Source organism: Sphaerodactylus townsendi, linkage group LG12, assembly GCF_021028975.2.
Source record: "Sphaerodactylus townsendi isolate TG3544 linkage group LG12, MPM_Stown_v2.3, whole genome shotgun sequence".
Classification (NCBI taxonomy): Eukaryota; Metazoa; Chordata; class Lepidosauria; order Squamata; family Sphaerodactylidae; genus Sphaerodactylus; species Sphaerodactylus townsendi.
Window position 1 is genome coordinate 21,085,612 of NC_059436.1, and position 26,720 is coordinate 21,112,331.

General features: G+C 48.1%; 1 protein-coding gene across 1 annotated transcript in view; it reads left to right on the forward strand.

Moving 5' to 3' along the window:
- NECTIN1 (nectin cell adhesion molecule 1) overlaps positions 1 to 26,720 on the forward strand; it is a 135,820-nt gene that overhangs the window by 99,705 nt on the left and 9,395 nt on the right. Inside the window, 6 exon segments of the mRNA XM_048513539.1 lie at positions 304 to 657; positions 3,711 to 3,847; positions 3,849 to 3,951; positions 3,954 to 4,007; positions 5,593 to 5,710; positions 14,875 to 15,026. Coding sequence (XP_048369496.1) covers positions 304 to 657; positions 3,711 to 3,847; positions 3,849 to 3,951; positions 3,954 to 4,007; positions 5,593 to 5,710; positions 14,875 to 15,026 — 918 coding nt within the window.

Consider the following 26,720-nt stretch of genomic DNA (forward strand, 5'->3'; position numbering starts at 1 on the left):
GTAGCACAGATATTTCTCTTTGTGCGCCACAGAGAAAAACATATCTTACTGTGACATGCCTTCCACAGATGCCAGCCATAGATGCGGGTAAAATGTTAGGAGCAAAAACTACCAGACCACAGCCACATAATCCAGAAAATCCAGTTGATTCCTGCTGTGAATGAACTTGGTTTGTGGGAACCGGCTGCCACCAAATCACAAGCAGGGAAAGATTGATTGGTCCCACAGTGCAGTGGGATTCTGGCAAAAAGGATCCTTTCCCATTCCTAAATTCTCTTCTTCTCCCCTTCCTTTTTCTCACAGGCCTCTGGGCTCAGACGGTGCTTGTCAACGATACAGTCTCGGGATTCATTGGGACCGACGTGATCCTGCACTGCAGCTTCACCAACCCCAACCCAACCAATGTGAAGATCACACAAGTCACGTGGCAGAAGGCCACCAATGGCTCCAAGCAGAACGTAGCCATTTTCAACCCCAACATGGGGGTCTCCGTCCTGCCCCCGTATAAAGAGCGGGTGCTCTTCCAGAGCCCGTCCACCAAGGACGGCACCATCCGCCTCTTGGACCTCGAGCTGGACGACGAAGGGGTCTACATCTGTGAGTTTGCCACTTTCCCCAGCGGAAACCGGGAGAACCAACTCAATCTCACCGTGTTTGGTAAGTGGGTCTCAGCCGCTGTTGAGGCCCCGTCTCAAGAAGGTGCAGTTCTGCTTCTCTTGGGGGAAGGGGGCTTCCTCTGTGCTGGGCAAGTAAGAAAGAACCAAGGTTTCTACTGGGACATGCTGAAGCTGGAGGGGGTCTTGTTCTTCTGACCTCTGCCAGAGGAACAGAGAATGGGAGGGGATTCTTGTACTGACTGTGTGGGGCACAGGGTGATCTGGTCTCCCTGCTTTCCATCTTTTATATATATATATATAAGTTCCTCTTTAGTTTTAATTATTCTATTCCTGGGTAGACACATTGCCTAGATATGAACAGCCTGGACTACATCTGTTCAGAATCACTCAGCTGGTGTTTCATTTACTGGGACCAGATGATTGTATCACCATTAGGTGGTCTAGAATCCATTGTATTGGCCACTAGAGGGGGTTGGGAGGGGTGCAGTCTTAAATCAGAAACTTTTTAAACTGTTAGCTTTTCCCTCTTAACGAAATAAGTGATCATGTATTAGCGGAAATCTCACTGTAAGGGCTAAAAAGTGGGAGATGAACACTTTTTAGCCCTTACAAGGGACACCACTCAAAACATGCATGATAAAAAGCACATTTTAAAGCCGTTAAAATTGACCCCCCACCTCCCCAAACAGCAGTTTAAAAAGCTGATTTAAGATGCATACAAATCATAAATGGTTCTAGGCCACCTAGAACCATTATTGAGAAGAAACCCAGAGGTGGATTCGGAACAGATGTAAGGTGTGTATCATTTCTACCAGGAATGAGAATAATTTTGGGAACTTCTGCAGCTCAGCATGACGCCCTTTTGGAAAGATGATAGTTGGGTCAGTTGAGACGCAGTGGTTGAGAAAAATTGCGTGCTTCCATGTTAGAGTAGGTAGGCCCAAACAAATATGAAAATTATTCATTTTTGCACTCTGCCTTTGTAAAAAAACCCATTATTTTGTGCATTTTGTGCAGGAGCATTTATGCCAAAATGCATTTTTACTTTCAAACAGATGGGGGGGAACAGGGCAAGGTAGGCACTAGGGCAGTCGTGGCGAACCTTTGGCACTCCAATTGGCCATGCTGGCAGGGGCTGATGGGAATTGTAGTCCATAACATCTGGAGTGCCAAAGGTTCACCACCATGGCACTAGGGCCCAGGCGGAGCATCTACAACAAAGGTCTGGCATGCTTTGTTCCATGGTGGATGAATATACAACCCTACTGTCATCTTTCTGTGGAACAGAGTATAGTCCCCCGAGGCCATCAAGAAAGAAAAGCCTTATTTGGGAGCATGCTGGCGCTCCCAGAGTTAAATGCAGGAAGGTTTGTATGCTAGTAGCTGGATGCAGGTTTTGTATTCTGTCCCGGAAATTAAAGGGTCATGCGCGATCTCGGGCTGGGCTGCTCTCCTTCCTGCTCCGGTTCGCTGGCTCCAGCTGGGTTCAGCTGCTGTGTCATCGATGCAGAAGGGTTGGAAGCTCTGACCTATTTTCCAGGGGTGTGGCAAAGCTCCAGAAGCTACGCATCCCTTCAACTTTCTTTGTGGCCAGCTTTTTCGGGAGGATGCAGAGCCAAATTCCCAGCCTGCCTCTGGATCCCTCGCTGGGTTGGATCCAGGCTGACTTTTTCATCAGCGCCCTGGGGGACAATTATCCTGCCTCCCCATTCCCATGGCAGCCACAAATGCTCCCTGCCTGGTGTAGTGGCAAAGAGCAGGTGCACTCTAATCTGGAGAACCGGGTTTGATTCCCCACTCCTCCACCTGAGTGGCAGAGGCTTATCTGGTGAACCAGGACTAGCTTGTGCACTCCAGCTAATACGCCAGCTGGGTGACTTGGAGCCAGTCACAGTTCTTCTCACAAGATTTCTCAGCCCCACCCACCTCTCAGGGTGTTTGTTTGTTTGGCATGGGGGGGAAGGGAAAAGAGTTTGTAAGCTCCTTTTGAGTCTCCTACAGGAGAGAAAGTAGTGGAATTATAAATCAACTCTTTCTTTTCTTCTTTCTTCAATCCCACTTTCACAATTGTTTGAAAAATGGATTTTTCTGCCTGCACAGTAAATTCCCAGCTGCAAAGTGCATTCAAAAGTGAATTGAAAATGCATTATTTTGTATGTGCAGAAGGGGCCAGACTGATAGCTGCTCTGTAAGGTCTCAGGTAGAGGTCTTTCTCATCCTGGTCCTTTTAAACTGGAGATGCTGGGGGCTGAACCTGTGACCTTTTGCCTGCCGATCAAATACTGTATCACTGAGCCATGACCTCTCCCCAGATTCTGTAGTCAGGCCTTTCTCGCATTCTGCATTCGTAATGTGTTTTAAGAGGAAGCTCCCTGGCTGCATTAATTTCTTCTTCTTCATTACCCTTTATTGGCATTTAAATAATACACAATGTGCAAGACCAAAATAAAACTCGCAGTGGTCTACTTTCTAGCTGTAACAAGTTCTGCAAAAAAACAAAAAACAACCCCTTAGCAGCCGTGGCAGTAATCTCAGGAGTACTGAGATGTAACAAAATGTGGATGATGCAATTTGTGAGATCTTTGGAACGAAGTAAAGGAAGGAGAAGATTACTGTGTGGAGCTACGTGCAACTAGCAGTCCAGAACGATACGCTGGATTGTGTCCAGAGAGTTTGGGAAGCATATACATGTTCTCCACTGCACTGGTAACTTCCAGTCAGTACCTTTGAGGGAAGAACATTGAATTAGGCTAGCAAAAGGCTCTACGCTGTAAGGGATTATCTAAGTTATGAAAGCAATGAGCCATTCTTCTGTACGAGGTTGACAGTTTCAATGCAGCAGGGGAGCAAATGGATGCTTGAGCAGGAAACGGTTTTTGATATTCCAGGTCCAATAATCTCTGCTTATTTTTACAGAAGGCCCTGAAACGAAGGTTTTATTTTGGTGGGAATCAACAAAGCCCCTTGGATTGTGAATTCTCTAAGGATCTGGCTCCGGGCAGGGGGAAGCCTTGTGGCATTTGACCATCCAATCAGAGAGCTTCCCCTTTTAAAGATCTTGTCTTGTCCCTTCTCTTGTGATCATTTTCTTAGCCAAGCCAGTGAACCGGATGGAGGTCACCACACGACCCCTGATTGCCAAGTCTGGCATAACAGAGAAGATCTTAGTGGCCACCTGCATCTCCTCCAACGGAAGCCCCTGCTGCGGACGGGACACCAAGCTGAAAGGCGCAGGCTGAATTCCAGGAGAGATCCGGCCACGCAACGCACCGCCACGTGATCAGCCGGCACCGCCTGCTGCCCAGTCGGTGAGGTCCATCGGCAGCCGCCGCGGCGCGGTCAACTACCAGGTGGATCGTTTCACCGACAGCATGACCCTCAATGTGCTGTGTAAGTGAGAAGCACGAGGGTTATGTGGGGAAGACCCTGGGCGCTGGAGGGGTTTATCCAGTGATGGGTGGGATGGGAAAGGTGGATGGAGAAAGCTTTACCTCTCCTGCACGCCTGGACCTCAGAGGCAACTAATGAAGTTGGCAGACAGCAGTGGCCCACAGAGATATGGGGTGTTAAATGATCCTGCAACAGTGGGGAGGAATCGCCACCCCCCCCCCCACGCTGATTTGGCTCAGAAGAGCTCGGTCGGCTTGGGGGAGGCACCTAAAGATAGTTGTGGCACCTGTCCAAGCTGCCCTGTTCCCTCCCCAGGCCCTTGGGGACGGGCGGCTCGGACGGTCACTGCAGCAGCAGGCTGCCTCCTGGGCTGCCCACCGCAGCACCCTGCCCCCCACCCCCGCCTCCCTGCAGGCCGTGTTCTGCACTTCCCAGGGCCTGAGGAGGGCAGGAGGCAGCCTGCAGGGAGGCAGGGGGTCGCCTCGGATGGGCATCACAGCAGCAGGCCAGCTAGCTTCATGTCCTCAACCAAAGGCCTGGTGGAACAGCTCTGTCTTACAGGCCCTTCAGAACTTAGTTAAATTGCACAAGATCCATCTCTCAGCTGACAGAACTGGAAAAGTCCTGGCCATGGTCGAGGACAGCTAGATATCTTTAGGACCTTCCCCCCATAGGGGACACATTCTCCTCTCCTGCATTTTGTCCTCACGATAACTCTGTGAGGTAGAGAAAAGCTGAGAGCTTGGCCCAAGGTTGCCCAGTAAGCTTCCTTGGCAGAGTGGGGATTCGAACCTGGGTTTCCCAGCTCATAGTCCAACACTCTAACCACTACACTCTGCTGGGTGTTTAGGGAAGGCGAGACTTTGGCCTCTTTGCTCTGCTTGCAGGCCTCCCAGAACATCTGGTTGGCCATTTCAGGAAACAGGATGCTAATGGAGAAGGACCATTCTTCTGATCTTAGCAGGGTTTTTCTTAGGGACCAAGAAGAAGAGTTTGGACTTAGGCCCCACCTTTCTCTCCTGTAAGGAGCCTCAAGGTGGCTTACAAGCTCCTTTCCCTTCCTCTCCCCACAACAGACTTTGGCGGCTAGGTGGGGCTGAGAGAGTTTCTGAAGAATTAGTTCAGTGGTGGTCCCAGACTCGACCATTGCGCCTCTGCCAGCATGGCCAATTGGCCATGCTGGCAGGGGCTGATGAGAATTGTAGTCCATAACATCTGGAGTGCCAAAGGTTCGCCACCACGGAACTAGCCCAAGGTCACCCATCAGGAATGTAGGTGTGCAGAAACACATCTGGTTCACCAGATAAGCCTCTGCCACACAGGTGGAGGAGTGGGGAATCAAACCCAGTTCTCCAGAATAGAATCCACCTGCTCTTAACCACAACACCATGCTGGCTCTCCAAGGCAGTCTGGAGTGAATTTCTTAATCGGCTTCCATCTGTCCCTTCTGCATTCCCTCTGTCTAATTGCTTCCTCCATTCCCGTCTTTTCTTCCTCTCCCCACCCTGCCTGTTGGGCCTTCCTTTCTCCTCTGGAACCAACCATTCCTTCCTGACGCTCTCCGGTTCTGCCTTCCCTCTTACAGACGAGCCTGAAGTGAAAATTGACGGGTTTGATGGCAACTGGTACCTTAACCGGAAGGATGTGAAGCTGACCTGCATCTCAGATGCCAACCCTCCAGCCACCCAGTACCAGTGGAGACTGTAAGTACCAGCAGGTGCCGTTCTTGCCTCGGACTGCAAGTTGCCTGCAGTCTTGGCTGAAAAAACTTTTTTGGTCAGGAGTATAAGGGCCAAAGGAAGGCTCTGTTTGCTGGCAGGGCCTCAATCCCAAATCCTTTTGATGCTGATCCCTAACCCTTTTGATGGTGGTTTGCCATTGCCTGCCTCTGCATAGTGACTATGGACTTTTTTTGATGGTCTCCCATCCAAATACTAATTAGGCCCCATCCATGCATAGCTTCTGAGATCTGTCAGATTGGGCTCGCCCGGGGGTCTACAGCCTGCGGCTCTCCAGATGTTCATGGACTACAATTCCCATCAGCCCCTGCCACCATGGCCTGGGCTAGCCTCAGTTCTTAGAAACAGCTGTTCTCTGCCAGGCAGACAGCGCTGAGCTAGATACACCCATAGTCTGACGCAGTATTCGGCAGCTTCATGTCTCCATTTGGTCTTTGGCATCTCTGCTGAAACAAACTTGGGTAGCAGATGTGGAGAAAGATCTTGCTCTGCCCACATCTCTCTAGAGCCAGGGCTGGTCAGAGAAGACAGTAACAAGCTAGTGGGCTCAATGGCAGCTTCAAATTCTCTTCTTTCTTTTTTTTAAAAAAAGCCTCATCTGCCACCTAATTTAACAACAGGATTCAGTGTTGAGAACATCGTTTTCCGCCCCGGTGAGCATCCCCGATTGGCCCTCTAGAGGTTGCAAATTGTTTGTGTGTGTGAGTGTGTGTGTGCTTGCTTGCTTGCTTGCACGCTTCCAGGCAGAAAGATTTGATCAGCTGCCGGTGACTCACTACCTGAATCACCTGGGATGACCCACACAAAACTCGGAGTGTGAACATGTGGCCCAGTTCTGGGCTACAGCAAGTGAGGCTGATCCACTTTGGATTGCAATCTGGGACTCGCCGTGCTGACTATCTCTGCAGAAAGAAGAATTCCCTACCAGCAGAAAACTAGATATCAGGGTGAAAGGTGCCATCATAGCTGCTTCTTAGCATGCTAATTGGTTCACATGTAGGGATTTGTTTTGATGTGACGGAGGGATGTTGTCTCACATGAGTCCCTGGAGCTGCAGAGCTCAGTCTCCACTTGACAAACCAATGTACATCACAACATTGTGATGCCATCTTGTGGGAGAGGCTGTGGCTCAGTGGTAGAGCATTTGCTTGGGATGCAGGAGGCCGCAGGTTCAATCCCCCACATTTCCAGTTTAGAAAGATCAGGTGATATGAAAGACCTCCACTCGAGATCTTGGAGAACCATTTCTAGTCTGAGTAGACAGTACTGACTTGGATGAACCTCTGGTTCCATTCAGCATAAGGCCTCTTCCTGGAGAGGGGCTGTGGCTCAGTGGTAGAGCATCTGCTTGGCATGCAAGTGCTTGAAGTGCAATATCCAATATCTCCAGTTAAGGTTCGCGGAGTAGGTGATGCAAAAGACCTCTGCCTGAGTTCCTGGAGAGCGACTGCCAGTCAGAGTAGGCAATACTGATCCTGATGGACCAAAGCTCTGGTTCAATATAAGGCAGCTCCATGTGACACAGGGAGGGAAGTCAAAAATGCCCCTCTGGGCACAAGGGAGAACACATCCGCAGGAGTGTCAGGTGCTCAGGCCCAGCAGGTGTCAAGCACTTTGGGCAAGAGCCAGGCGGGCATACAGAAGGCACCAGGTAGGATGCATCTTTGGATCAGACACCGGCAGCTGATTGGCTCTGTGAGTGTCAGCTGACTTCCCAGACCAGGAGGATCATTGGGTGAATGTCTGCACTGCAAGAATTTCCTTTATATCCCTTTCTGTGACCTCTCTCTGGATGACTGGTGGACCACAGTGTCGGAATCGCTGTTTTAGCTGGAAGTCAATGAGGCTGCCTCGCCTCTGAAGAATCTCATTTCCATCCTTGGCAGGAAGCCGTTCCACCCACCGAGGATTACGGCTCCTTGCTAAGTACGCTGCAAGGAATCAAGGCATAGACCAAGGCCACTGGAGAGAGAAGGATAACATGCAGATGGAATCCAGGGTTTGATTATTTTAAAAAATTCACACTGCTTTTAAAACGATCAGATAACTTGCGATTCGGCCGAGTTTTGCCAGCGAAGAACTCGACCAGACAATGCTGTTGCTGCTGGGACTTTTCTCATATCCATGTTCCAGATCAAACCTGCTTGGTTTGCAGAAGGAGTTTTTGTTCTGTCGCTATTCTTCTGACGCTGGAAATTCTACCTGCAGCCCAGTTTCCTGCTTCCCCGAAAAAGAAGACAGGACGGGACAGTGGGCATTCAAGGCATGCCTTTCATCTTCTCTTGCAGAGTCACAATGAATTCCAGTTTCGGCGTCAAGACAAACGATACGTAACATCGTGCCAAGGAAGTATCAGAGGAATGCCCAGTGTAATTATCTGGGTGTCTACTAATATGGGGAATGTCCTCCTTTTCTTGTTCCTGGAACTAAAAATGTCCCTGCAGCTGAAAATGTGTTTCTTTCAGAACATCCAAGTCGACGAGACATCTAAGTCTAAGCAGGCATTGATTTCAGATTTCTGTTTGGTGTGGAAGTCGCTTAAACCAATTTTGGAGTATACCTTAAGTCTGCTGTTTCAAAGAAGAGATGAATGAATATATGCCATTTATGGATTTTTTTTCTTTTCAAGAGGATAGCTGATTTGATAGCCGTGCGTTCAGATTTTTCTTTCTGAGTCACGTGGAAGTCACCAAACTGTTTTGATATCTCTGTAAGTGACTCCACAATTGTCTTTATACACAGAAAGAGAGAGTGAAAGAGATTTGTAACTGCGTTCGTGAAATAGATTGATCTTCCTTCAGCTCTTGTCAATTGCATTGTGCAGGATTTCTGTGAGCACTGAACATAGAGTAGCATTTTTTTCCCCTCTCATTTATCGCGTATCCTTGCATTGGTGTCAAACCATGTCTCCTGATGTTAGGTTGTTGAAGCATCCCCTGCCAGCATGATGCTGGCAGGGGATGATGGGAACTGTAGTCCATAACATCTGGAGGGCTGCAAGTTTGACACCTATGCTTTAGTGTGTGCATCTTGGAACCTGTTTTGCACCTTTGCGTCCCATTTAAGTCCACAGCCCCTCCAGCATTTCATTCCAGGACCCTTCAAATGGCAGCCTAGGAGCTTCTCCGCCACATCTGGGAACATCTTTTGTCTTCCTTCCCCCTTCCATTTTGTACTGAACAATCTGGCCTGTCGAAGAGTGTTGTGGAACTCCGAAGCTGACTATTTTATGACCTTTCAGTTACTCCTAATTTTTAAAAAGTCTAATGCAACTGCAAGAGGGGGGTGGTGTATGGGAGAGTTCTCCCCCAGCTAACTTTTTCGCTTCTGAGGTTCATTCTTGAAAGAACAAGAGTGCCCCTGAGTGTGCACAGAATTCCTTGCTGTTCTGCCGCTGTTTGTGTAGCAAAACATGCACCATATTGGAGGGTCTTTTAGCCAGGTTGGGGTCCCTCAGACTTTCCTTGCAGAAGATCATCTACACACAACACCATCCCCCCTCCCCGACAGCTACATTCTAAGTAGGTAATCAGGAGAACATGTATCATTCCAGTGCTCAAATAGCACACTATTTGGTGCTGCCAACATGTTGTGCTTGCTTCATACCCTTGAACACAACCTCTGATTTACAGCCCTGTGTGGTGAACTCAGTTGACCATAAATTCAGCCATAGCAGAACACCCGGCTCAGCAGCTTTGTGGGGAGCGGCGCCCCCCCTTCTGCCAGAGTTTCAGAAGCTGTGTGTGGAGCGCCGGCTATTTTGGATTTCTTCTGTAATCAGCAGAGGAGGTTTATGCATATCCCAGTGCTTGCCCCCCCCCCCCCCCACAAGCTCTGTCCCCGCATAAACTCACCCCGGAGGTCTCTGTGGCTGTTACCTGGGATGACCTAATTAAAAGGGAGGGAGGATGCTTTGGCTGGAGCCACAAGAAGCTGATGGAAGGGAAAGCGAAAGCGTGGCCGGCTCTCTCTTCCTGCAGGCTTCTCTTCCCACAAGATTCGCAGGTGAACTGAGGTCTTTGCTTGTGTTGGTTTGATTGAGCAGCGAAGGCGTGGGGAGGCAGAGATGGGAGCAGCGAGAAGAAGGGAGGGGAGAAGGGAGTGAAAAAAGGAGAGTGAGAAAAGAAGACGTGGGGCTGGCCAGAAATTACAACGGGATCTCAGCTCCAGGAGACCCAGTTGCAGGTACAGGGATAGGAAAGCAGTGAACGTTCGTCTCCTTCATTCGTCATCAGAAAAATGTCTCTGCCCTTCTTGCACCACTCACTTGTTATGCATGCTGGCAAAGAGTGTTGTGGGTTTTCCGGGTTGTATGGCTGTGTTCCAGGTGCATTTTTTCTTGACGTTTCGCCTGCATCTGTGGCTGGCATCTTCAGAGGATCACTTTCAGATGAAAATATTTATATATACCTGCTCACCTAGGGTGAGTGAAAATTTTCTTCCAGGTGACCAGGCCTTATAAAGTTGGAACATATTTTCCTGTGGCCTTTTGTCAACTTTTTCTTTTTCCAGGGATGGGGTTGGATACTCTTGGCACCTTGGAACGGGGCTTCATACCCTTCCTTCCACGGCCCAGTGCTCTATGTGGACATTTCCCTTTTCCTTTTACAATAATGCATTCACTTGATTGATGGTGCCTTGGCCTGAGCTGCTAAGATTTCTATTACCTTTCAGCCGTTGCCAAAAGAGAGACTTTTTATGCACTTGTTCGTGGGCACAACCAAAATGCTAATTGTTTCCCGTTATTTATCATTAATGACTTACAGCGAGTTCATTTTCTCAAGGAAGTGGAATATGGCTTTTCACGCTTTAATTATGAAGGTGCCCTCTACTGAGTCAGAACCCGAGTCCATTAGATTAGCACTGTCTCCACTCGCTGGCAGCGCATTCCAAGGTCTCAGAGCGAGAAAGGTCTTCTTCAACCTTGCTACTGAAGATGCTTTGAGTGGAGGTGACAGAACCTGGGCTTGTTTTGTTCAATTGCTTCAGCTTATGAGGAGAGGCTGCAGCGTTTGGGACTCTTTAGTTTGAAGAGGAGACGGCTGAGGGGGGATATGATTGAAGTCTATAAAATTATGCATGGGGTAGAAAATGTTGACAGAGAGAAATTGTTCTCTCTTTCTCACAATACTAGAACCAGGGGGCATCCATTGAAAATGCTGGGGGGAAGAATTAGGACTCATAAAAGGAAACACTTCTTCACGCAACGTGTGATTGGTGTTTGGAATATGCTGCCACAGGAGGTGGTGATGGCCACTAACCTGGATAGCTTTAAAAAGGGCTTGGACAGATTTATGGAGGAGAAGTCGATCTATGGCTACCAATCTTGATCCTCCTTGATCTCAGATTGCAAATGCCTTAGCAGACCAGGTGCTCAAGAGCAGCAGCAGCAGCAGCAGCAGCAGGCCATTACTTTCACCTCCTGCACGTGAGCTCCCAATGGCACCTGGTGGGCCACTGCGAGTAGCAGAGTGCTGGACTAGATGGACTCTGGTCTGATCCAGCTGGCTTGTTCTTATGTTCTTAAATAATTTCGCTACCTTGTATGAACAAATGAGCTATAATAATTCTTCGCCTGGGCATGCAGGATGTCTTGTTTGCTCGTCCATGACTTTCCAAAATGCTTTGAGATGGGTTCCTAGATTGGCGACTTCCATTTCATTCCATGGTATCTGTTATCGCCAAGCCTAGGCTGGAAGCTAAGCAGGGTTGGCCACAGTTTGTACCTGGATGGGAGACCACGAAGGAAATCCGTGGCTGCTATGCAGAGAAAGACGACAGCAAACCCTCTCTGTTCTTGCCTTCAAAAACCCATGCAGTGGAACTTTATGGGTTTAGCATGAGTTGGTTGTGACGGACAACACTCTTTATTATCTTTTATCTTGACCTCTGTGCTAGAACACATTGTTGAAACTCATGGTTTAAGCAAATGTTTTTGAATACTTATCACACAAATTTACCTTCCTGGTTTCAGCTATGATATGAACAGAAGTTGGCACCAGCTGCAACCAGGGAAATTTGTTTGCAGGAAAGTTGGCTGTGCTTTAGTCTTCTGAAGGAAATTTTCCCTTTCTAAAGATGCATTGTTTCTTAAAATTAATAACAACAAGTAGATGCCATTGACAATACTGTATATGACAGTGATGGCGAACCTTTTTGAGTCTGAGTGCCCAAATTGCAACCCAAACCCCACTTATTTATTGCAAAGTGCCAACCCGGCAATTTAACCTGAATGCTGGTTGGTTCCCTCTTCCTCTGCCCCACACGTTCGAGCAGGGGCCAGCCTGTTCTAGCCTCCAGCAAGTCCCACACGCACCACTCTGTGCCACTCTAGCATCTCTGCCTCCTCTGCGCCCCTACCCCTCGGGCAGCAGCCACCCAGAGCACAGGCACCAGGCCCGCCAGCCGAGTCCTCCCTGCTCACCGCGGTGCGCACACATCGTGTTCAGTGACCCAGGCCAGCCTAGATGTGTGTGTGTGGGGGGGGGATTTTCTGCCCCCCACATGATGAACTCTGTGTGCACGTGCCCACAGAGAGGGCTCTGAGTGCCACCTCTGGCACCCGTGCCATAGGTTCGCCATCACTGGTATATGACAAGCTTGGCAGGTTCGAAGCTGTAAAGAGTGCTTTTCAATTAACTGTTCCTAAGACTTGGGTAAATTATTGATTTGTTTTGTTTGTGTGTGTGGATAAAACCACAAGTATGTATAATAACGCAGATAAACAGCAAGTTACGAATTAACTTGATGAGCCGCGGTGATCAAATTAAAACCAAAGCTGAAATTATTTTTATATGTCTCTTTTCACTGGGTAGAAGGGATATTGTAACCAACAATGTGATATGGAACTAACAGGGCATTGCAAATGACAAGAGTTCAGACGAGAGTTAAATTATGTTGAAATAGATGAGTGGTCGACTGTGTCCACCCAGTATCATGGGGATGTGCTAAAATTTGCTTGTCAGAGATTTTTATGCCTTTGGGTGTGTCCCTCCCTCCTTAAATTTAAACAGTATAAGGAAAACACATGGTAAATTGTCTTTAAATTTTTACTAGGATTTTACGATTATCCCATAAAAGTAATTTCCACATTAAGCTTTGAATTTCTTTGAGTATAGCGTTTAAACCACACTTGATTTATTTCCCAATCAAATATTTCAGTTCAAGTCTTTGTCACCATTAAGACCTACAATTGACAAAGGGTGCTGTTAATGTCGTTTACTAAATGGATCTGAAAAGAAACCTGTTCAGTCACATCATGCTCTATTTATAACATGGCACACTTTTCCCAGAAAATGGTTCTTTACAAAGAAAAATTCCGGAAAGCCCATATCACTGTCGCATCTTATGAATCTGCCGATTATGACAAAACCAAATGTTTGCCTCCCAAAGTGGAAGCGAGAGAGTGTTAGCCCATTCCTAGTAACATCTCAAAAGCCAGAACATTTTTGGAAATGTTTGGATTTTAAAGGTTTTATGATTGTATTATAACTTGTGATCCACTCTGAGCCCTACAAGGATAGGGCAGGATAAAAGTCGAATAAAATAAATAAAAATATAAACAAACAAACAAACAAACAAACAAACAAATAAATAAATAAAAGAGGGAAGGGGAGAAAATCTAGACAGAATTTGCAATGTTTTGGTCGCTTCACTTTCTCAGGTGTGTGATTTATTTCTCCTTTATTTGTTTGTTTAGGCGATTTATTATTCCTGCCATTCTTCCTGAGCTTACAAAAACATCTAAATATAATTTAAATAAGCATCAATTTAAGCAAACAAGATGCAATTTAAAGAAAGAAAGAAACCAAACGAGCAAAAGGCATGGCCTCTTCCCGAGCAGGTTCTCGGTCCTCCAGAGTTTCTCACCACAACCGCCATCGCCTGTGAGCCGAGATCCCTTTGGCTTTTGCCCTGTGACTCCCACATCTGTCCACACCCAGGTGCTCATACCTGCAGACAGGAAGGAGACAGAAGCTCAGCTAGATGCTGTGCAACTGGGAATGTTTTAATGATCAGCTCGGCTCTTGGCCCAGAATAAATTATGCAAAATAAATTACGCAGAATGAATTATGCAAACCATAGTTTAATGCAAATACCTTCATTTGCAATAAACCCAGGTTCCCTTGTTTAAGCTTTCAGAATGCAGAATTTAGGGCTGTCTTCTTGAATCTTTATTCCCCTGCCATTCAAGCCACGGGGATGCCTCTCTTGCTTGAAAAAAAGGGGGGCAATCCCAGCTCAGAGAGTGAGCATTTCTGTGGTATGCCGGAGTTGGTGGGTTCAGTGCTCAAGGTTCTCAGCCCCCTGTTCAAAAATCCTGATCCCAGAACAAGTATGGGACAAGGATCCTATTGAAAAAGCAAAGGGAGTGCTAAATGCTCAATCCCGCCACGGAGCTTCGCCCCTCTGTAGCATCGTTTCCCCACTCCCTTGGTGGTTAACATCTGGTGATACTCTTCCAGTGTTGGAACCTGGGGTTTCAACCTCCTGCATTTACGATGGATATACAGAATACGGAGTTCATTTCCCCTGGGGGAAATGGCTGCTTTGGAGGATAGGGTCTATGGCATCATGCCCTGTGGCGGTCCTTCCCCACCCGAAACCTCCCCTCCCTAGGCTCCACCCCCAAATCTCCAGGGATCCCCTGACCTAGCGTGGGCTGCCCCAGCTGGAGCACTCCTGCGGAACAAATACCCTACAGAACAGACAGTCCAGGGACTGTTTTTTGTCTTTCTACCCTCTCAATCGGATCCCCCCTTCACCCATCCCCCATTTTTAACCTTATCAGGCCAGGTTCATGTCTAGATCCATTCCCTCTAATTTGGCGTTCATATAAGACAGCTTCACATACTTCTATGCTGGACCTTGAAGCTGACGAATGCTGGAATGAGAAATTGCCCTCTACAATGTCTGCCTTCTACATTGTCTCTCCTCTGGGGTGGGATGCTAATTTCTCACCCAGCCTGCTGGTGTTTGCTGTGACAGTCAAAAACTCACATCCTAAAATTCTTCTCAAGTCTCTAAGGTGCTATTGGATTCAAATCTAGCTCTTGCACTGCTGATGAACACACACACACACCCCCCCCCGACTATTGTCTAACCACGTGGTTTCTCTTTGATCGCAGACTGAATGGGTCGCTCCCCGAAAATGTGGAGGTCCAGAACAGCACATTGTTCTTCAAAGGCCCCGTCACCTACAGCCTGGCGGGGACGTACATCTGTGAGGCCACCAACACGATTGGCACCCGGTCCGGCCTGGTGGAAGTCAATGTCACAGGTAGGAGTCAACCAACGGTTCAAGAGATGGAGGGCGATTTGAGCTTAGCAAAGCAGTGCACAATTTTGTGGTGGTTTCCCTGTCGCTTGCTGGATGTTTTCCTTCCTTATGGGGTGAAACTAGCGTGTGTGGGGAGAGGGCTCTGTTGATACTTCCTGTCATGTTCAAATGGGCGTTGATCTATTCCACCGGGAGGGGTGGGTTTCCGTTCTTCTCTGCTCTTGGCGCTTCCTTCCTTCTGTTCATGTGAATTCTATTCCATTTCACTTCCCTCCCTTGTTTTCCTTTCCGCATTTGGTTCAGAACAAGACACAAAACATGTTTAAAGTCTGCCTGTGTGTGAGGAGCGTGAATGGGCAGGGGAGAGGTTGAAGGCAAGGAGAGAGAGTGAGGTGCCCAGCCAAAAGAGCGGGCTGCTTGCGCATGAAATGTTGTGGGCCATTTTGAATGCGTGCAGGTTGATTTGTGGTTGACATTTTGATCTGGAGCATTTTAGGCCAATTGCCTTTATGTCAAGATTTGTCCCCCTCCCCATAGCTGGTGAAGAATACTGGTCACACAAGAGATAGGGAACAGACTCTTGGGGAATGTACAGCTTTCTCAAAAGCCATGGAACACAATGATGACATAGGGAGGTGGGGCCTTGAGGAAGTGACGTCATCAGGAGGGAGAGATTGGTTTGGATCCAACCAGCTTTCTTGGGCTGGTGAACAAAGGGAAGGCTCCTTTGACCATGTCAAAAGCTACAGGGAGGATCTTGGGACCTGCATAGACCACAGCCATGTGGGCGGAGGGCTGCAATAACAAGGAAAAATTGTTGTGATGAAAAAACACAACTGGGTGTATCCTACCAAGCTGTTCTATCCAGAATAATGATACTTAATGTTTCTGTAGTCTTTTCAATCTTCAAGCTTTTCTTATACAATACTTTCTTGTAATGCTTATAAAAACAAAGGCAGGTGAGTATTACTATCACTGTAATGGGGGAGGAGGGGGTTAGTGTGACTTAATTGACGTCACCTAGCAGCCAAGTTAGAATTTGAATGTGGAATCTTCTTATAGTTCATTCCCTCGGCTACTTAACTATGCTAGTAATTGGTTCTGGAGGGTTTTCCGGGCTGTGTGGCCCTCCAGAACCAGTTGAATCCGGCCGTGAAAGCCTTCGACAGTGCTAATAATTGTTTTGTTATGATGTTTGACATTGGGCTAGGACAGCGGTGTTGTGGCCTCACTGCAGATGGGGTGGAGTGTTGGAAGCTGAGAGTGAGGAGCTTACTTAAGAACATCTAGTAGCCAAGTGAGATTTGAACCCAAGATTCCTCAGAATCACTGCTTGTTCTCCTTAGCCACTGTATTGTGCCCAGTCCCTAAAGGGTAAGGCTTCTAGAGTTGTTAATCTGACAATAGTGAAGAAAAATGGTATCAGAATTTGTCACAATAATGGCAGGGTAGAAGAAGTGATGTCACACCAGAATAATAAACTGATGGACATGGTTAAGACAACTTCTTGAAAGAAGAGCTTTCTGCTGGGGATGGCAAACATCCCTCTGTGGTACGATTAAGAGGGGTCTTTTGTGTTTTCTATAAAAGAAAATTGTGTTTGCTATAAAAGAAAATGGGTAGAATTGCTTATTGCCTGGAAGTTCACGCTTCCCCTTTGCTTTCCCTGATGATTCACATGTATCTAGGCCAGATTGTTTACATACCTACATGCACATCAGGCAAATGGGTCTAGAAAGCCTTTGTATCAGAGCAGGGATTTGAACTAAGGCCTTTCAGATGTGAGACCCATGCTGTAACCACTAGGCCATGTGGACTTCTCTGACTAGTGGTGGCTTTCCAGGGTTTACAGGGAGAGGAAAGTATTTTCCCCGCATTTTCTCTCTGAGGACCTCTTAATCAAATGTGTGTGTGAGTCAAGTGCCATCAAGTCGCTTCTGACGACCCAGTGAATTAACGACCTCCAAAACGCCCTCTTGTTAACAGCCTTGCAAACTGAGGGTCGCGTCTTCCTTTATGGAATCAATCATGTCTTTTCCAAATATACCGAGGGTCAAAGCAGCAACTCTTTGTCATGCAAAGCACGTTCTCTCCCTCTGAACCGCAGCCCTTCTGATTGGTTCAAGATGTTCCAGTTGGTGCCTGATTCTGTTCAGCTTTAGGATGTTCTACAGCTGGAATATTGTGTGCAGTTCTGGGCACCACAATTCAGGAAGGATACTGACAAGTTGGAACAGGTCCAGAGGAGGGCGAACAGGTCCAGAAGAGGGCGAACAGGTCCAGAGGAGGGCGACCAAAGTGGTGAAAGGTCTGGAGTCCATGCCCTACAAGGAGAGACTTAGGGAGCTGGGAATGTTTAGTTTGGTGAAGAGAAGGTGAAGAGGTGACATGATAGCCATGTTTAGATATCTGAAGGGATGTCATGTTGGTGAAGGAGCAAGCTTGTTTTCTGCTGCTCCAGAGACGAGGACCAGGAGTCATGGGTCCAAGGTGAAGGAAAAGAGATTCCACCTAAACATCAGGAAAAACTTCCTGACAGTAAGGGCTGTCCGACAGTGGAATGGACTACCTCAGAGTATGGTGGAGTCTCCTTCTTTGGAGGTTTTTAAAGAGAGGCTGGATGGCCATCTGTCAGGAGTGTTTTGATTGTGTGTTCCTGCATTGTAGAGAGTGGGACTTGATGGCCCTTGGGGTCTCTTCCAACTCTATGATTCTATTATTCTAGGCAGAGAGGACCCCAGCCCATGAGAAACTACCACTTTGGCCCTGTCTAAGTTGAACAAGTTGATCTGTGGAGGCCAACTCTCATCCTTTTATATCACAAATGGTTTTTGCTTGGTAGTGGTTGATGGGCCAGAGTTCCTTGTTGAGGGAGCAGGGGTGTAGCTGTGTACAACAGTGCCCGGGGCTCACCCTGGGCACTGTGACCTCTCCCCACGGCTATACCCTTCCCCCAAACTCCACATGGAGTTTGGGGAGGGGGCGCAGTTGAACTCCAACAAGTGGGGCAAGCCCTGCCCCCAAACTCCACGAGGAACTCAGAAGTGGGCCGAGTCTGGCTCAGAAGTTCAGGGGTGGGACGCAGTTGCATGGGGGACAGCCCCGCAATCGGCCCCCATGCGACTGTGGGAAGTGACGCCTGGGGCTCTAGCCCCCCATGTCCCCCATCTCTATGCCCATGTGGGGGAGAGACCAATGGGTGGAGGAGGGAGTTATTTGAATTGGAAGGACTAGGTGGGCAAAATGAACCTGACACACCCTCTTCCGTGCGGATGCTTGACGTCTCAAGTTCGAGGGTGAAAGAAGTGCTCAGCTGTCTGCCAGACCCTCCAGAAAATGTCTTGCGAAGTACCAGTCAGGATGATAATTTGTCGATGGCTGGTAGAAGGACAAGGTCGAGGACAACATCCAGGTCTTGCGGAGGTTAAATGTAATTAAAATCTATCCATCTGGTATGCTTGTATCCCTCCTTTCAGAGAAGTCAGGATGGCGCACACTTCCCCTTTTAGCTTTGCAATAACCACTCAGTGGGGGCGGTTGGGCTGAGAGTGCCAGTCTGCCACGTTGCCACACAGTGAGCTCGGCCAATAAGAAGCTCTCCATCTGGCTCAGCCCCCTTCCTCAAAACATTTGAAGGGTACCACTTGAGGAGTGCCCTGGGGCCCGCGGGCACCACTCGGGGGGGGCGGGGGGGGACCCCTGGTTCAGTAGAACCTCCATGTTCAGAAACAATCGGCATATTAAGGCCAGATTCTGGGGGAAGGGTAGGCAATGGTTGGAGGCAGAGATTCGAACAGATGGCGAAAGAATTAGGGCAGCCATGAAGCGGGAGGCATCTGTTTGTATCCAGGTGGGTGGTTTCATCTCTTCTGCCAGCATGACCCAGCAATTGGGGCTTAGCATTAAAGACCATTGTCTGTAATCAGTTTAATTGGTAGATTTATTCGCAAGAGCACATTTAAATCCGAGGGCTCCAAATTAAGGGGATACATTTGTCTTTTGGACTCAATTCCACTCCCGTCCCAGAGCTCCCTTATAATACGGGACGGGAAAGGAGAAACGTCCTTCTTTTTGCTGATGCTTAGTTACGTTCGCAGCTTGGACTGTACCCCATTCCCTGCAAAGCAGCAGCTACATTGAGGTCTTAGTGGTATGCAGATCTGGGCTCCCCCCCCCCTCACTTTAATTGGTTCATTAATGGATTTGTCAGTTTAAGAGGCGGATGATGAATCAATTAGAAAACCCTTCGATCGGTTGACATTCCTAATGAGGAAAAAACGGCAGTGAGAGATGAAGCAAACGAGAACCCCAGAAATGGTCCCGATACTTGGGCGTGGGGGCAAAGAGGTCGGGAAAGTGTGGGTTGGGGTTTGAGTGGGGCAGGGAGGCTGGAGAATCGGGCATTTGCCAGGGGATGCCGAGCTGGGAAGGATTAGCAACTGCCTCGTTAGGCCGGGATGTGCAAAAGTAAAATCCTTGTTAATCATTCATGGCCTCCGAATATGTTTACCCGGAGCTCCCCAAGGGCCGATTAGGCTTAGCGATGGAGTGGGCTCAGTCCGCTTTGCCAAGTAGTTACAGGTGAATTTGTTTGGGTCTTGAAGGCAATTTAGGTCTCGTTGGCAGAGCACAAAGTCTCCCCCAAGACCGGCTTGCAGCAAACGCAGCTCAGCCCGAGGCGGAGGCAGCGTTGGGAGTGAGAGCCAGCATGGTGCAGTGGCTAAGAGCAGGTGGATGCGAATCCGGAGAACCAGGTTTGATTCTCCACTCTTCCACGTCAGCAGTGGACTCTTATCTGGTGAACTGGATTAGTTTCCTTGCTCCTACGCATGAAGCCTGCTGGGTGACCCTGGGCAAGTCACAGCTCTCTCCCAACTCTCTCTCTGCCCCCCCAACCTATGGGGAGAGGAAGGGAAGCAGTTTGTAAGTCACTTTGAGACTCCTTACAATTGAGAAAAGCAGGGTATAAATCCAAACTACTCCTCCTCCCCTTCTCCTAACTATTCAGACCCTCCAGCATTGGGAATGGATGTCCGCAGCCATTCCTGTGTCGACACTCCACCTTCTCATTCAGGAGATTTATCTGCCAGAACAGACATGTGATTTTTGTTTTCCGTTGCAGGATTGATGCAAATGGCAGAAATACTGTTTTCTATAGTTGGTTTCCTGATGCACTGTGTTTCCCCTTTTGAGAAATGGAGATATCTCTCCAAACAAGAGCATGCAAATATGAATCATAGATGCACCCCGGATGCAGAAAAAGCTTTTCATTAAATCAAAATCATCCATATCTGCTAGGTTTGCCAACCTCCAGGCGTGGCCTGGAGATCTCCCAGAAGTACAACTGATCTGCAAACTGCCAAGATCTATTCCCTCAGAGGAAATGACTGCTTTGGTGGATGTCTGGCTTTCACTCTGCTGAGGTCACCCCCATCCCTAAACCCTGCCCCCCTCAGTCTCCGACCCCAAATTTCCAGGAATTTCCTAACTCGAAGTTGGCAACTCTACTGCCCAGAATCCTTCTCCACCACTGCTATGAGTCACAAAATATAAGAGGGAGCTTTAAAGTGCTGTTTTAATAAAGTGTCTTAATGCATAAAATAGCATTTGGATTTTGGCTAGTTCTCCACTACGCTGCATATACTTTACAGTTGTTAACTCTACTACTCCCCATCTCCCCCAATGCAGTGGTGATATAGTCTGAATCTTGATACTTGTTTGAGATCCTTAACAGCAACTGCAAATATTTATTCATATTTTATTTAAGCTACATTTTTATGCAACCTTTCCCACCTTGTTTGGGACCTCAAGTCAGAAAACGTGAGAACACGAAGACATCTGAACATTACAACATCATTTAAAATAACATATAAAATAATTCAATGAAAACATATAAGCAAATAAGCCCACCTTACCAAAAACATGGAGGAGGGCCATTCACAGCTATTGCATGCATGTATAAAGTGCCATTCACAGGGCCATTCACAGCTATTGCATGCATGTATAAAGTGCCTTCGAGTCGTAACCAACATATGGCCCCCTTGGAAGATTTCCAAGGAAAGAGATTAACAGGAATGGGTTGCTGTTGCCTGCCTCCGCTTCCTTGGTGGTCTCCCATCCCAAGTACTAACAAGGGTCTGCTCAGCTTCTGGAATCTGACAAGATCGGGCTAGCCTGAGCCATCAAATTCATGGTAAACAAATATTGGGGTTATGCCAAACAAAACAAAACAAAAGTCTTCACTGACTGGTGGCATCCCCCCATAGAGGGAGACCCATCAGAGGCTGAAATCCAATGATGAATCTTTAATGTATACTTCTTAGAGAATGATCTGTTTTGCTTATGTTGCCTTCAAGTTTGAAAAGCAGAGCAGAAGTATCATTCGCATACTGCCTCAGGCCAGAGAGACCCTTCCGAGATCCTCGCCCACCCACGTGGCAAAGTGTGCGAATCCACGCAGGCTGTTTTCTGCAGCGCTCTTCCACCTCACCAATCATCTCGATGCTCCAAGAAGGCGCATGCATGGCTGCCTCGGTCTCCGTGCCGCTTTGCTTCGAGCAAAGGCTGAAAGCTGCCATTAGAGTTACAGCGCATTAAAGAGAGGGATAAGTGGAAGTTTAATATTTCATTCCTGCAATCTGTTCGTGTAATCGCTTCCCGCGCATTCAGGACGTTTGTCAGCGGAGAGGTGACTCCGCGCAGTGAGACGCGTCCCTTCATCACAGACGGTTTGTGGGACCTCCCAAGGAGGCTCTTAGAATTCGTGCCCCACATTTGTGTCTCTTGCCTTGCAGGGCAACATGCTTCAGAAAGCATGTGTGGCTGAAGAAGCGCATGCGTGCTCAGGGCAGCTTCATGCATGGCTGCACATATGCGGCTTCAGCTGGAGCTCTGGGGCTCAACTCGGGCACATTGTCAATTGCCGTCATACAGCTCAGATACTTTGGCCGAAGTTTCTCATTCCCACCCAACCCTGAATCCTGTCCTAGGGCAGCATTCTATGGATTATCTGGTTTTGCTATTCAACTAGACAACAATCAGTAGATGCCAGCCGAAAGACACAAAGGTCCACTTTTGACCATGCCACATGGGCTTTCGACTCTGGTTTATGACCATATCAAGCAATGAAACATCATTCTTATAAAGGATAGGTTTTTGCTTATTTAGCTTTAGCCAGAGTTCCCACCTTTAACCTTCTAGGCTAAGGTTTTTTTATTGTGGAAAGATGTGTTTTATATATGTGTGTGTGCTTATTATTTTACTTGCAATATTTCTACCCCAACTCTCCACATCATAAGCTTAAGCACAGTGTAACCGAAAGGTCATATCCTGCCACCCTGCTGGGCTAGGGGCGATACGTTCCTTTGGCACAAGCAGCCTTCTTCCAGTTCACCACCTGGAAGGCGCCACAGCTAATTGGCAGAGCATCTGTATGGCATGAAGGTTCAATCCGTGGCATCTCCAGTAAACGGTAATAGGTGATGTATGAGACCTCAAAAAGCTACTGTCAGTAATGCCCTTGAGAGAGCCAGCGTAGTGGCTAAGAGCAGGTGTTCTAAACGGGAGAACCAGGTTTGATTCCCCACCCCTCCACCTGAGTGGCAGAGGCTTATCTAGTGAACCAGATGTGTTTCCGCACTGCTACATTCCCTCTGGGTGACCTTGTGCTAGTCACTGTTCTCTCAGAACTCTCTCAGCCCCACCTTCCTCACAAGGTGTCTGTTGTGGGGAGAGGAAGGGAAAGAGGTTGTAAGACACCTTGAGTCTCCTTACAGGAGGGAAAGGTGGGGTATAAATCCAAACTCTTCTCCTCCTCCATCTTCTTCTTCTTCTTCATCTTCTTCTTCTTCTTCATGGACCAAGGGTCTGACTCAGTATAATGCCGCTTGATGTGAGAATAGGGAGACTCTTGGGTTGCGCATCAGAAGAAGGGTTCCTTGTGCTAGGAAAATGTGCTGCCAGTAGCTGATAAAACGGCAGGATGCAGCCCAGCGAAACATTATTTAAAATGGTACAGAATTAGTATTTTAAAAGCAGCAGAAATGGAATAAAAGATAGTGGCAATTAAAACAACAATGGATGAAAATTAGGGTGGTGATCTTGAAGCCTTCTAAAAGCAGCCCAGCATAAAAACGTCTTTAAAAACCCGGCATTAAAAGAAGTCGGGCATAAAACCAGGAGAGCTTAAAAGTCACAGGAAAAGCGGAGCGGGGGGAAAGTCCTAAAAGGGTTGAGAAAGTAGACACACTTTTGCTTAGTACTGTAACAATGATAAGTTCCATACCAGGAGAGATCAGTTGTCCAGAAATGAGTGCTGTGAATTTATCTCCGATGCTGATCCATCTGCAGACGGCGCATACAGAATCCCATCATTATAACTGGCTTAGGCAAAAGATGGCAGTCCTGGTCCCAGGCTGGAGCGATGGACAGGAGGGGATCCCCAATGGTTTGAACTGTGCCCAGAAGCAAAAGAGCCAGCCAGTGAGACGTCATCTCTGCACCTTCTACTTTCAAGCAGCATGGATAACTCTTCCATCTAACTCTGTTGTCCTTCCTTTCCTCTAAGGCAGTGGTTCTCAGCCTTCCTAATGCCGCGACCCTTTAATACAGTTCCTCATGTTGTGGTGACCCCCAACCCTAACATTTTTCCATTTCACAGATGATGCAGAGAGTCTTAGGCGACCCCTGTGAAAGGGTCGTTCGACCCCCAAAAGGGTCGTGACCCCCAGGTTAAGAACCACTCCTCTAAGGAGTTTAGGACAGCATATGTCCTTTCTGCCTCCATTGTATTGCCCCATCCAAAGGGGGGAGGGGAGTCCACACATGGGAGGGGCACGTGGCCATTCCAGGTACGTTTGCCCTCCCCAATGCTCCAATGCAGGTGTGAATTTTCCAGCGTGCAGCCGCTGCGGCCCTCCCTGGTGCGAGGATGCCATGTTGGACACCGTGGCAGGGACGTGGCTGCAGCAGCTAGCGTGGCAGGGATGTGACTGAGGGAGGAACTGGCATTAGCTAGCCTCCTCCCAGCCATTAGCTGCTTTATGCTGGTGGTTGAGTTGTTAGGCTTAATCCACCCAAAAGGTGGATTAAGTCTGTTGAGCCCAAAAGGGGCTTCTTGGTGACGGGGACGTTTTTTCACTTTGCAAGTCTCCTCACACCACCAGGAGGCCTCTGTGGGAACGATGCACCACCATAGCTGGCTTCCTGGCCACTTGGATGGAACTGCCTGCCTCACAACAACCCTGGGAGGTAGGTTAAGCTGAGAAAGAAAGTGAATGACCCCAGGTTTGTGTTTCATAGCAAAGCAAGCATTTGAACCCAGGCTTTGGAAGATGAAGAAGAAGGAGGAGGAGGAGGAGTTTGGATTTATATCCCCCCTTTCTCTCCTGTAGGAGACTCAACGGGGCTTACAATCTCCTTGCCCTTCCCCCCTCACAACAAACACCCTGTGAGGTTGGTGGGGCTGAGAGAGCTCAGAAGAACTGTGACTAGCCCAAGGTCACCCAGCTGGCGTACAGGCTAATCTGAATTCCCCAGATAAGCCTCCACAGCTCAGGCGGCAGAGCTGGGAATCAAACCCAGTTCCTCCAGATTAGATACATGAGCTCTTAACCTCCTATGCCACTGCTGCTCCAAGTCTAACATGCCATGAGGCTAGCTGCAATGCAGGTGGCTAATCAATGGGCTCATTGGCTTGAGAGCCAGTGTGGTGTAGTAGTTAAGAGCGGTGGACTGTAATCTGGAGAACTGGGTTTGATTCCCCACTCCTCCACATGAAGCCTGCTGGGTGACCTTTGGCATGTATCTGCCTCTCAGCCCCACCAACCTCAAAAGGGGCCGGTTGTGGGGAGAGGAAGGGAAGCAGATTGTAAGCTGCTTTAAGCAGGGTATAATCCAAACTCTTCTTTTTCTCTTCTTCTAAACGCAGGCAGTTAGTCAACCAAAACTGTCTTAATAGACAGCCGCAGTATCCATTGACAAGAAGCTAAGCAAAGAGAGAAAAATATCCTCTTTAGCAATAAGAGTGATCCCGAATCCAGAGTCCATAGCTCAGGGAGGGAGAAAGTACAGTAGGAGCACCCCCCCCCCCCCAAAGAGATGCCATCTTAAAATCTGTATCATTCTTGCTTGCTTGCTCCCAAGCATTTGAGATGAAATAAAGGAGCACATTTATAACCAAGATGATGAACAAACTGGAGGGGGGGGACCACACTTCCCTGTTCGGGGGCAACATTTGCTGGTTTTACATTGAGTGCAGTTTCCTGCCTGACACGTTCTCGTGCTGGCTTTAGGATTGGAAGCATAGCGTCTCTCCCCCCCCCCCCCCCCCGCCACTTCCCCTGCTTCTCTCGGGAAGTATTTGATTGACAAGCAGTAGGTGACCCAGCCAGGAGATTAAATCCTACGATCTGTCTGGCATCTGTCCCAGAACCCGTGGTGGCCGAAAATCCCAACAGCAGCTGCTGAACCTCTGGGTTGAATTTCCAGCAGCTTCCAGCACAGACAGGTGCATCCTGGCATAACAGCTGTATTTCTTCTTCCACTCTGCCCTAAATCCATGCTGTAAGGTGGGGAAATGGGGTTCCTTTGCAGGAGCCTCCAACCTATGGCCCCCAGATGTTCATGGACTACAATTCCCATCAGCCCCACCAGCATGGCCAATTGGCAGAGCTGATGGGAATCGTAGTCCATGAACATCTGGAGGGCCATGGGTTGGAGGCCCCTGTTTTAGTGAGTGGTTCATCACTAGAGGAGGGAACATGTTGGGCCCTTGCCGTTCCAGTCCTGCATCTAGCTGAATCTCTCTTCATTCCAGCTAATACTGCATCTTGTCTTTAGTAAGCCTTTAAGGGGCCAGCTAGTCCATCTTCTCAGATTCCACTCCAGGTTTTGTACCTTGCAGCTGTTGGTACTGAAAGATCTCAGCCCTGGTAGTGATGTTCTAGCATAGGCCTCTTCCACACATGCAGAATAATGCACATTCAATCCACTTTCACAATTGTTTGCAAGTGGATTTGGCTATTCCACACAGCTGCAAAGTGCACTGAAAGTGGATTGAAAGTGCACTATTCTACATGTGTGAAAAGGGCCATAGTGATTCTCAACTTTTTTTCACTCCCGCACCCCTCGGCAACCCATTTGCCTGAAATTGTACCCCCATATTAGCAAACCCATTACATCACTTTTTTTGCATGCCCCCAAACACTCTGGCGAGTATCCCTGGGGGTCGGTGTATCCCAGGTTGGGATACATGCAGATGGCCCAAAGCAGATTTCTGCATTCCTACACCTTCTTTTTACACTGAACTGTTGGGGGGGGGGGGGAGGTGGCCCCGAGCCATTATTCTTTCACTTGAAAGCCCAGACATGACAGATGTAAGGCTTTAAAGGGAGGTTGGGCTGGATGGCCCTCTTGGTCTCTTCCAATTCTATGATTCTATGATTCTAGAACCAGGTTTGACTCCCCAGTCCTCCACGCTGAGTGGTGGATTCTGGAGAAAGAAGTCCAATTCCTCACTCCTCCACATGAAGCCTGCTGGGTGACCTTGGGCTACTCACAGTTCTTTCTGAATTCTCTCAGCCCCACCTACCTCACAAATTGTGGAGAGAGGAAGGGAAGGAGTTTGTAAGCAGCTTTGAGACTCCATACAGTTGAGAGAGGTGGGGTATAAATCCAAACTCTCTTGCTTCTTCA